Below are 12,707 nucleotides of genomic sequence, written 5' to 3'. Positions count from 1 at the left end.
TGATCAGATCAATAGTTTTCAAGTTATGATTTTTTGAAAAAAAAAATATTCCATTTTTTTATACGCCCTTTTCAAAAGTTACTCTGGAGGAAAAAATCATATTTAAATGAAAAATGCAACCATTAGTAGCAGCGAACACGTGAGAAATGTTTCATTCAAATCGGAAACACTCATGACCAACCGGTTTGCGTTTTGGGCTGGAAATGCTCAATAGTCACCTCGTGTGAGGTGACTCTCCATTTGATTTACATGGAGTGTCACCTCACACGAGGTGACAATTGTCACCTCACCGGTGACGGAGAGTCACGTGACTCGCAGAATAAGGGGGAATGACATACCTGTTTACAAATTAGCTATAAGCAAATGTAGTCAACCCATCTCGACCCACTGTTAGCAACTGTATGAAATGTTGAGACTCTCCTCCTTCCAATCATCTTACATAACTTGTGGATGACCCCCTAAGTTCGGATAATAAAAAGAAACACTAAAGTTTTGGCCTAAGATGTTGAGGCTTATTTTTTATTGAACTTGCATTTTGCTTCTTTGTTGAAGTGGAATAACTGAAAGAGGAAACAAAAACAATGCCACTTGTTTCATTGCAGAATAGTGTTCGTCGCGAATTTCGGTGCGTCAATTTATTTGCAGTCGAAATTACATTCATTTAAACCACACTGGGTTATCCTACTGCTTGCTAACGGAATCTATGAATCCGCATTTCGACAGTTTGTCGGTCAATATCAGTTTTCGTTTGGTCAGATAAATAATGTTATTTTTTTTATTTTGTCCAGTGTTTTAAGATAGTAGTGTATCAATCATACTGATAAGATAGTTTCAACAAGTCTTCACAGATTCTAGAGAACGACGATGGAGATCCTCTTCCTACACGTTTTATTTGAGCTAAGTAGAGGAGGTGTTTAAGCAGGCTTTATTTGGGTTGGAATTTGGGTGGATCAATTTTATAGTTTGATTATCACTATTGTTCTCTGTTTTGGCTAAATACTTTTAGTGCGGATTTTTTTGTCTATAGCGTATAAGTTAGAATATTGTATGCTGTTTAATTGTATTATTTAGTATTCGGTTATTACGATAATTTGATCACGTTGTGTGCCTTAATCTTTAATGATGTTTTTCTTTAGATGCTCCTTGTAGTCGAGGATATTGCCCTTCCATTTAGTGACGGTTCCATGTTCACAAATCCAAATTTCGTTAGCAACCTGGGGAAAAAATGTAAGAAAATATGAACATTACCGGAAATTATGTATAATGCATATGCACATTCAGACTCCCCGTAACTAAAAAAGTAATTTTGCAACTACACTACACTGAGAAGCATGAGACTGGCCTACATGTGTATCTTGGGTCACCCTCAGACCGTACACCGTAATCGCAGAATACTCTATTATGGCTATAAAGTACGCATTTTCGAGGGGAAATGGGACTAATTATTAAAAGAGAAAACTTTTCATATCATGGGTAGTCCCATTATTTTCCTAGAAAATGCATACCATCAGAGTACCAATTTCCGCTCACAAAGTGGAAAGTGAATTTCAGATTTTTCCCGGTTTTTCTGGTTTCCTCTATACAAATCCTGGTTTTTGAACAATGCTTCGAAATCTATCAGTTTTGCAGATTTCCTATAATTCGTCTACATGAGAGAAATGTCTGAAGTTTATTATATGAATTTAGTACAATACTTCAAATTATATGCTTCGCATGCACAATAAACTGGTTTTAAAAAACAGAAGTAAAATAATTATTCCCTTAAGTATACTTATTACGTCGTTTTAATTCTCAATTTATACTATTGTATAAATAATAAACTTTCACTATCACTTTGAACTATAACAGATGCGTATTTCGTTTACTACTTGCAAACTTTTTCAGTTTCTATAGTCATAGACTTAGACATAGAAGTTTGCAAGTAGTAAACGAAATACGTATCTGTTATAGTTCAAAGTGATAGTGAAAGTGAATTAGTGAATGTGATACAATAGTAGTAGAATGAAAAGGAAAAATAGACGTACAATGTATACAATTATTCTACTAAAAAGCTCATCATTAAATATATTCAACGTTCGCTGAGCTGTGTCGACTTTTCACCAACCAAAGGGCATTCTCTGACTAAAATGCATATCATGTGTCAAACCAGATAAAACAAATATTTTATATACATCAGTGCTCATCCGGTTCATGTCAACAAATTGAAATTAAATTTTGACAGATAAACAACCATTAACTGAGTATTTGTTTCAGTCCAAGGTTTTTATTTAGCTAACATCTACTGTAATCAAGCGGCTTAAGGCCATTTCTTGACCTTCGCTCAAGCCTTAATCCTAAACTCCTAACATAACTAAAAGGGACATTGGTTCTTAGCGATGTTGGCATTTATATGTCACAAGCTGAGTGTACCTGGCCTTGCTCTGGATTCAATATTAGCTTGAGTTTATGCGCCGATTAAAAAAAAAGCATGATATTTCGTACGTTGCTCCCCCCTATGACCATCTCCTTATACCTCTACATGCTAAATTTGGTTCACCGAGGAAAAATAAACAGACATATAAATTGACCGTCATCTAATTTCGAGCATAAATACGGTTATGACTATCATTCCCATTCCAAACTCACGGCTATAGCTGTGATGTATCAAGGAAAAAGTCTTATCCTGCGTTATACAATCGTATCATAACCAGTAATTATTATGGTGATAATTCATATCTGCAAGAACACGTACTACCTGTAGTCACGAATGCTTATTCATGGATAGAGATTTTGTAGTTACTCATTTTGTCGGATACCGTGACGCTTGAGCTCCAAGAATAAGGATGCTGACCGCATATCGTATCCACATTACCGAAGCCCAAGTATCAAGGGATCCGTAAAAAGCAAAACCAATAAAAAAATCCTTGCGTAAATAGGAATTCCCCTCTAAATATTGCAATTGTGGCTAGGAATCAAAGCAACCATTGGTATCCATCAACAAAGAAAACTTCAAATCGTTACTTTGAAGTCCGTAAGGAAACGCAATGTATTTCAATATATCTTCGCTAAAATGAATAGCAAATTCGTTTATTATTCAGTTCCAACATGGATCGGGTATCAAGATTGGACCTGCATGTTCTCGGACAAACGTCAGTTTGATCGTTTGCTTTTAAAACCCAGCTCAGGTTGATGTTTACACTTACAAAAAGTTCGGTTTCGCACTGATTTGTCGAAGTTCCACCTGTTGGTTCCATGATGGTCCTTACAATTTTTCGGAGCAATTCAAAAATTTAAGATTTTTCGCTTCACTTTTCGCATGAAACGTAATAACGTTGAAAAGATATTTATTTTGACAGTAAAACTCTCGTGAGCTTGTCAATTGTGAGTTGTGCCAGTTTTGAGATTTATTAAGCATCGTAAACAATGACGCGTACGTAAAAGAGAATTGATATAAGGTGATTCAAGAGACGTTTCTCAGTGGAACTGACAGCTAGAAATCTAGTGTGTGAGTGATCTGGTGTTAATGGTACTGAATGTAATCATAAACAAAGCAGAAATTCATATGAGAATAAACTGCCAGTAACTGTGATCTGTCAAAAGTTCTTGGTAAACAAAAAAGTCAGCTGATCGCAAGTGTCTTGTGGACAGCCTTATTGTCGATGGATCATAAAAAAAGTAAGTGGCTTTAATTTGCATGTTAAGAAATGGAATTTTTGAAGATAAACGGATATTTTTCGACATTGTAGCGTAATAGCACTAACACCAACAACTTTTAGCAAGAACAGGAAAATGAGGGAGCATTATTCTCACTTCCCACTTATAAATGCCCAACAGAAATGATCAGTGAGTGAATGATTTGGCTACTCTCTCCTTGTCATTTAATCTCACTGTCAAGGATGACTTTTATGAAGACGGTCTAGTGAGGTAGAGGTGTTTCCAAGTGATATGCTAGTTGACCGTCATTTCTGAGATGTGACGGTTATGCGAGGATGACCGTTAAGGTACAATAACCGTTATGATAATGCACAGCACTGGCTCCGCCATTTATTGTCCCTATCGCTAGTCTCCTGTTTCTTCCAGTTGATAGCTTCCTTGTACTGATGGTAGGAATTTTTGGCATATTGCACAAGACTTTTCGTGATTCCGACTTTCGACAATATAAGAATTTTCGTGACGAAACCCATAAGGTTTAGAAAATCTTTGCCAGCAACATTCATAAGCAGCGGCTCCGGTGATGTAGTGGTAAGCGTGATTGCCACTCGCCCCAAAGGGCCTGTGTTCAATCCAAGTCAGCGCTGCTGAGATTTTCTGAGGCATTAATCTCTGATCACGCGTTCCTTCGGGAAGTAAAGCCGTTGGTCCCCCGGTCCATGAGTTGATGGGTCGATACTTGATATGTAGGGTCCACGTGTGGGAGCTGCCTCACAATCTGTCCAAACATTCCTCAATTCGACGATAATTATTCAAAATTTCCTTGAAACTAAGAGCATCGCACAACTCATTAAATCCACCTTAATTTTGTCCGCTACCGTGCCGTACCGTATTATCCGTCTCTACTAGTTGTTCAAGACAAAAATTCAACCGATTTTTAGCTGTTTCAGGAGAATTCGAAGTTGCGTTGTCATGACAGCAGCGACGAAAGCGCTGCTCGATTATCAAAGTGTATTGAATATACATTATGATTTTTCTTGGTTTTGCTTAAAGATTCCCGGTTTTTTTTTCCATTTTTCCAGGTAAAAAAAAAAAGAATCCCGACATGGCTCCTGACCCTAGCTCATTTAAGGCAATGTTAAAGTTAAAAAATCGCAGGAAAAACCCAACATTGTATTGTTTTATGTATTTTCATCATTCGTTATGGTATGCTGAACAGATGGCGGTAATATGTGAACATCAAACGCAACCCTAATAAAATAGTTATGGTTATTTTGCTTAACGACGTGTTCTGGGTATAATCCAAACCATTTGTGGAATAGTTCAGGTAGCTCTAAGACTAGAAGGTCCTAAAGAAACGTGCTCAACTTTTTGGCTCAGCTCTGGTACTATCTTCGGTCCTAAGCTAATCGATGCACCCCTCGAAACATAGGAAAATCCACGAACCTCTTATTTTATCTGTCAAGTTCCAAAGTGAATCAAAACAAACATAGTGTATTACTAGAATTTCAACTAGAATGGGGTACGCTTATATATGTACTTGGGACCAATAGACAGTCTTTGACACTGTGCAAAGAGTGTATCATTTTGTAATTTTTTTTATGCATTTCAGTTTTGAGTAGTGTGAAAGAGATAGAACCAAAACATTCTAGTACATTTGGTGAATACTGCTAGTACAATCCAGTAGTAGTGTTGCCATGTGGTACATTAAAAAATTGCAATAGCAGGTTCGTCGCCAAAGTGTTCGAGTCTGTCACTTCGTTTGTGATGATACACTCTTTGCACACTGTCAAAGATCATTGCACACAAAATCAACTTTGTTCAAATCAAAACAAAAATACTAGCCCATCTGGCAAGCTTCTAAGAAAATTCCATAACAGCGAACCACATTATTTTAATTGATTTCTTCGTCAGTTAGTTTGTGCTAATATTAAAGGTGGCAGAGAAGTCTAGGGTTTAATTTTTTATAAGCTTTCTGTAAAATCCGCGCCATAGAGTTATAAAAACGCGCGAAACTCTGTAATTATCACGCACAACCTATATATATATATTCTCGTATTCGTTCGAACCAATAACCGTCGATAACGTCTGCCAATTCACCATTGCAGACGCTACGAGATGATCTAGCCAAAAAGCTAAAAATCTCGCTAAGTCTTAAAAAACAAAAAAATTGGTGGGGTTGTGTACAAGACACGACTACGTTAAGCTGTGTAGTGAAATTCTCGTGCATTTTTTCTAGATATTGATTTAAAATACAGTAGAAGTAACCTATGATTTCGGTCCAATGTACATATTTTGGATTTCCTACTTAGTAAAACTTGGTTAATTTTAGGACCTCATAAAAATGCGAATACACATTCCATTTCATTTAGTTCCTAAATTACAATCAGTGATTCATTGAAGCGTCCTACATGATGGCTGATATTCCCTATCACTTCAAGATTTCTAGGACACAAATCTTGGACGGTTGTGACATCACTCATGAAATTGAAACTCCTTGTGTAGTGGACTTCAACAAACGTGAAGTTCCAGTTTCTTTGTTATAAGTTTTGTGAGAGCTGATATCTGTACTCTTGAAATTTTTCTATGGTAATGAGATTGATCCTCAGCGATTCAACTTCAAAACACTAAAAATAAATGCACGCACAAAAACGGAGTGCACAATTTTGCATCAATGTTATGCAACATTTCATAGTTGATCGAGATGATATCAATTAGCCATGAATCCCTCCAATAAGTTCTCGGTACATCTTTTATCTACCGATTGAACAAATAAAAAAAATACTAAGATTTGACACTTCGAAAATAAATAAAGATGTTTGAAAATCCCTCTGTTGTACATCGGCCGATTTTCGAGAAAGCGTCTGTCAAATTGATTTCTTGTCTATCAGAAATAAGTCTGCTGGAATAGCAGGGTTGTTTGAAAATTTTCCATCTGTCAAATTTTAATAAAAAATCATCAAATGGAACACAGCCTTAATAACTTGAGCACAGAATCGTTTCTTATTGTGTTTGTCGTATTAGATGCTAGATAAAAACTACAAGGGACAGCCCTATGGGGTTGTACGCAATGGTGACGTAGGATAACGTGGTCTTATATAAAAGGTAAATTTTATTTTTTAACTGCAGCAGGAGCTTGGGTTTTGTGTAGGAATAGGATCTTGAGCGGGGTTCTCTCTGTTTATACTCTTTATTATGACGCGCTTGACATAGATGGCCCACAGCGACTCACGAAGAGCTACTGATTCCGGTCAATAGCGGTGCGGCTTCTTCTTACTTCTATGGATGCTCATGTGGGCTGCAGTTTGCTGCTTGCAGGCAGCATTTCGTTGTGTATTGGAGAAAACCACCACTCACCACGCGGTGATTGAATAAACATCGTTTGGTAAAACCGGAAGGAACTCATCTTTGAAATCTGTGTTAGGGAAATTGTTTTTCGCAGGCAATCGGTGATAATTTTAGATATCAAAGCAACAGTTGCAACTTCGTGCAATTTTCAACAGTGACACTTTGAAAAATGATAGTCTTAAATTTAACAGATGCGTGGAAATATTTCTGATCGATTGGCAATAACAATTATTGAAATTGGTCCAGGGGCAGCTGAGTTATTAACGATCAAAATCTTTCATAATTTTGTTACATATTCCATTTTTGGTTTTCACAAAGTGTATCCCCATATAGAAATCACAGACGTAGTCCTACGTCAAAACTTCTTTTATCGATATGTGTGCTGAAAATACCTGGGCCGAGTGGATTCAAGTAGAAAGTCGACGAAGAAAATCTTGTCAGTGTTACTTAGGACCTAATGCAAATTCAACTTGAATTAATCATTTCGTCCGACCACTTTCCACAGAGATGGCGCTGTTCCACTGGTAGGAAGTGATAAAAATCCCCATATAGAAATTGAGAGAAGTGGGAATAATTCGCTTTCGGTGCATATTCAGTTCAAAAAAAGTGAACGACAATCTAAAGAAATTGGTCAGGGACTTTGTCGTTTACTTTTTCCCCGGAAATTATTGTTAAACAAGCTACAATTAAAAAAAAACGATTTTTCCCCATACAGTTTTACCTCCGTTACTACCAGTCCCCGGAGAGCCAACAAATTCAAATTTGAGAGAGCAAATTTGCTCTCACGACCTCAATCTCTCAACATGCCATGTATTTTGATGACACTCGATTTGTCATTTCCCTTTCACAGATTACAAAATAGAGTACCTGACACTACAAAACATGTCTGGTATCTCTATATACGCATTTACTTTAACATTTGAAGTCCCTACTGTTTTACATATCCTCCGCAAAAGGTACTTTCTGCCCCGCCCCATTCATAAAAAATGGCGGGAAATTCTGTGAGGGGTGAGCTATTTTGTGTGCAGAATGTGTAAAAAAGGAGGGACTTCGAATATTAAAAATATCGAATATCTAAATGGATATATAGAGGTACCAGACATGTTTTGCACTGCAGTGTCCTCTGTGAACAATTAACGTAAAACAGATTGTGTGCAGTTTTCGATACATGTCACTGCAAATAACAGCAGTGACATCTGATGGAACATGAATGCAGAAGCTTGTCAAAATGATTAATTGTTTCGCTTAGCTGTAAACAGAAAATCGAACATTAGAAGTAGGCCCTTTTGAACGCTCACTTTCGAATTTCAGAAACTAGCACTAAAAAAAAACTCGACGGTACCTCTATTTATGCTAAGAGATAAGCATTGCAAGTCCCTCCTATTTGAAGAATTATGCGAAAAAAAAAACGGGTTGTATAAACCGTTTTATAGCATAATTTTCCAAGTAGGAGGGACTTTCATAGCTAATCTGAAGCATAAATAGAGTTATCGTCTGATAATTTCAGTGCTTGGTACAGAAAACTGTAATCTGTGTAGGAAAATCCTTTTTATCACCACAGAAACACCCCGTTCCCTCTTAATGCAAAATAATGAATGTGCGTTCACAAAACGCAAGAAATCTTCAAAAACCATATTAGATTTTTTAACTCAATCAATAGATTAAAGATGTACCGAGAATTAAATGGAGGGATTTCAAGCTAAAATGTTCTGATCGCGAAATATTGAATATCAATACCGAAATTTCGCATAAATGTCCAACCCATTTTGTGATAAGGGAACTTTCATAAATAACTTAACTGTTTATTTGTCCATTTTTAAAACAGTTTTTTTTTTATGAAAAATTGAAAAAAAAGAAGTTTATTGCAACAGCTTACGAAAGGTATTTCCTATCGATTGGTGTATTCGGATTTTAATTTAATCTATAAATGACAAAGCTTATAGCGTTCAAAAAATTACACCTTTTCGTGACGGTCGCAATTTTAGATTTACCCCCAGTACCTTCCCGTAAGGCGTAGTCTACGTCAAAACATTGCTTATTTTCCATACTTTTTTTAATACTAAATACGGTATGACCGTGAACGGTGATTATAATCAATAAATATCTATAACTAACCTGATTAATCAGTCGGAAATCGTGACTAACGAGTACCAGACCACCCTCGAAGTCGTTGATGGCCTCGGCTAGAGCATCGATCGTTTCCATGTCCAAGTGATTGGTAGGTTCATCAAGCAACAGCAAATGTGGTTTCTTCCAGGCCAGATATGCAAACACTACCCGGCAACGCTGTCCATCAGAAAGCTGCCGAATTGGGCAGACCTGTTGTCTTCCGGTCAGCCCGTAGCGACCGATGATCTTACGCATCTCTTCCCGTTCCACGACCTCCGGGAAGGATTTCAACATGTAGTCCAAGGGACTCATGTCCATGTCAAGCAATTCGTGCAAGTGCTGGTGATATCTGGCTATGCGCAGATGGGAATTCTTACGAATCATTCCCGCGGTAGGCACTAAGTCTCCGAATAAAAGTTTCAACAGCGTACTCTTGCCGGCTCCGTTGGGACCTACCAGGGCTAATCTAGTGTCCAAGTCGATACCGAATTCTAGATTTTTGTAGATGTAAGGCGAATTATCGTTATATCGGAAGCTGACGTTCTGCACCATAATGACCGGCGGTGGAATGGTTCCGCAAGATGGGAAACAGAAGTTCAATTGCTTATCATCAACGGCCTTCTCGGTCAAACCTTGTGCCACCATTTTGGCAAGAGTCTTTTCCTTGGACTGTGCCTGACGGGCCAACTTGGCCGAACCGTGACCGAACCGAGCAATGTAGTTCTTCATATGAGCGATCTGATCCTGTTCCCAGTTGTATTGTTTCATTTGGTTTTCCAGCAATTCCATACGAGTTTTGACGAACTGCTCGTAGTTACCCGTGTAATATTTGAGCTGTTTCTGAATCAAATGAACGATGTTGGTGCACACTCCGTTGAGGAAATCTTGCGAATGGGAAATGATTACCAGAATTCGTTTGTAGGTTTTAAGTTCTTCTTCTAACCATACGCAAGCGTCCAGATCGAGATGGTTGGTAGGTTCGTCCAGTAGTAGCAGATGAGGCTTGACAAACAGGGCCCTGGCCAGGGCAATTCGCATACGCCAACCTCCGGAGAACTCTTTAGCTGCTTTCTCCTGCATCTGCTTGTCAAAGCCAAGACCGTGCAGAATACGGGAAGCTTTTGCTTCTGCCTGATCAGCAGACATCTCATCCAGTCGATCGTAGATGTCCATCAGCCGTTCCTGGGACTCGTCATCGTCTTGCTCAATCAACTCGTCAGCCATTTTCTCCAGCTTAATGCGTTCCTCGTCGACTTCCATAACGCACTGTAAAGCACTCTTGGAGCTGGCCGGAATTTCACGAGTCAAGTGGAAGATATCGATGTGGTCCGGAATCGGCACCTCTCGATTACCAAGCACTGCTAGAAGAGAAGATTTGCCGCATCCATTGGCACCGAGCAGACCGTAACGACGGCCACAGTTCAATTCGAGCATAGTGTCTTGCAGCATCTCAGAACCGAAGAATGTAATTGAAAAGTTGGCAATCTTGATATCGCGTGACCGTGGATGCACGGCCAATGAGCCAGTGCACGACCTCGCTTCTGCATTGATTTTTGCCTCCTCATCAAGTTTGGCACAAAGTGCCTCTGTAAATGTTTCCAAATATTCATAAAAATTCGATGGTCAACATTTTACGTTCAACACTTACCTTCCTCGGTAATTTCGGCTGACCCGTTGGCAGCACCATTCGCTGGCTTTTCATCTTTTTTGCCAGTCTGAACCAAGGTAATCTTCTTGTTGCGGCCTTTTTGTTTCTTGTCGGGAGCCATGGTTGCTGAAAAACACTACAACGAGAAAAGCGATTTTAACACAATAATATGTATTTCATTATTCATTGCAACGCATAAGAGGAAACTACAGCTAGCTAACCGAAGCAGCTGTTCTATTTCCGCATAAAACAGCCACCAGCGAGAGAAGAGAGCCAAATCGCAAATGACGATGTGGTATTATTCTTCTTACTCCACGTTTTTTTTCTATCTTCCCTCTTTGGAAAGCGCATTGAAGTGCTGAGCTGAACAAACTGACTGAATCACTGAATGGTGAATGCATCGTGCAAAAGGGTATAGCGTAGCGAACAATGAAATTTCACGAGTAATTTTCCATCGCACTTGAATGCCATTTTCCGACGCTTATCGAGGTAAAAACACTTGCCTGCGTTAGCTTTCGATGAAATCTGTGTTCAGAGTACCGTTAACCAACAATTAATGGCCAAAAACAATAATAAAATCGAATTTTTAGGAAATTTCCACAAACCTGCAAATTTTCTCTCTTTGCTTGACAAGACGAAAAGACTTTAAAGAAGGAGCACGGCTGAGAATCCGATTACACACACGCTCGTTCGAGGGTACTCAAAACTGAGTTGGAGTTACTCATTTTTATATCTTCATTTGAAACGTCAACGAATGAGTGGTTTAGATTTATAAATTTGAGTAACATCAACTCAACAAAAAATAAATAAGTTTGGATCTCAATTATGAGTTTTCAGCTTGTTAATTGACTCAAAACAAAAATCAAAATGGCGTTTGTGAAAAAGTTATAAACACGAAGTTCATCTTTCCGGTACCTAAAACCAAAATTACAATTTTGAAAGAAAACTGGAGCAGATTGCAGCCACGGTTGATGTGATCTAATACCTGATTATACAGGAATTTTATTCAAAGCCTCTTATAAATTCGCTCAGGTTCAGGATGGTAAGTACACATCCTAGCTGTATTTGAATTGCATACTAATTTAATCCCACTCAAATTTCAGAATACATCCGGGCATTACTGAGTTTTAATGACAAGATGCCAGTTCGTGGAAACCACCGAACAGTAAAATGGAATCCGTCGATGGACGAGGAACGAACGATTCATCCTTTGGTCTATTGGGTAGCGGTAAGAAACATTCAGATATTCATTGCATTTGTGAAATTTAATGAACATTTACTTTACGGCATTTCAGCCTTCAGAAAACGCATTGATGGATCACATGTCCTCACTCAATAGTGTTCCCCACCCGCATATCGTATGCATTGCCAATCCTAGGAGTGCTGGAAAGCTTTACTTGGTGACTAGCAACCAAGTTTACGTGGAAACGAAATCGTTCATTTACGGCATCGATTTTTTGTTTAAAAATTTTCCGGTCTTCGGAATTAAAGTTCCTACTGGACTTATTATGATGATCGATTCCCTGGCCATCGTTCTCTACAAGACACTGAATTACAGCACACGAATGACGGTCAACAGACTCGCCGCCTCATTCAAAGAAGCAGCACATACTGAAGATCGAGAATGAGATGATTTTTTGTTTCTGTGACCTGTTATATCACATTACTTACATGAGCATGGAATGAAATAAAGTCACCTGATTCTTTTTAATTTAACAGAATGTTTTTCGTTTTTACTTCACAATCACAAAAAGAAAAAAAGAAATTATTATTACATATTTGCTTATTTTTCACCCATTTTACTACATTTTTGATCTAATGGAAATGAGTATAAATTGCTCGAACATAAATATACGCCAGTTTCACTCAAAATTGAGTTCTGACTAAGTTACTCAAATTGGGGTAGATCCAGTTTTAATGAAATTGAGTGGTTTTCCACTCAATTTAGAGTATTCTTGAACGAGCGTGCATG

General features: G+C 38.1%; 1 protein-coding gene across 2 annotated transcripts; it reads right to left on the bottom strand.

Moving 5' to 3' along the window:
• Positions 1-505: 505 nt before the first annotated feature.
• Positions 506-11,416, bottom strand: LOC135710968 (ATP-binding cassette sub-family F member 2). Of its 2 annotated transcripts, none has more exons than XM_065233701.1 (4): positions 11,341-11,416; positions 10,736-10,871; positions 9,094-10,673; positions 506-1,214 (listed from the first exon to the last, which is right to left on the bottom strand). In XM_065233701.1, exons 2-4 carry the CDS (start codon positions 10,854-10,856, stop codon positions 1,110-1,112), a joined length of 1,806 nt encoding a protein of 601 aa, XP_065089773.1. In that variant the 5' UTR covers positions 10,857-10,871; positions 11,341-11,416; the 3' UTR covers positions 506-1,109. The 2 variants fall into 2 exon arrangements, with proteins under 2 accessions (XP_065089773.1, XP_065089774.1); XM_065233702.1 differs by lacking the exon at positions 11,341-11,416 and adding an exon at positions 11,239-11,319.
• Between the last annotated feature and the right edge of the window lie 1,291 nt (positions 11,417-12,707).

This window comes from Ochlerotatus camptorhynchus, unplaced genomic scaffold, assembly GCF_037179485.1.
Source record: "Ochlerotatus camptorhynchus isolate MF236.1 unplaced genomic scaffold, CSIRO-AGI_Acam_v1.1 ptg000411l, whole genome shotgun sequence".
Lineage (NCBI taxonomy): Eukaryota > Metazoa > Arthropoda > Insecta > Diptera > Culicidae > Ochlerotatus > Ochlerotatus camptorhynchus.
The sequence above is the reverse complement of the archived record's forward strand: the minus strand, read 5'-3'. Positions and strand labels throughout refer to the sequence as shown.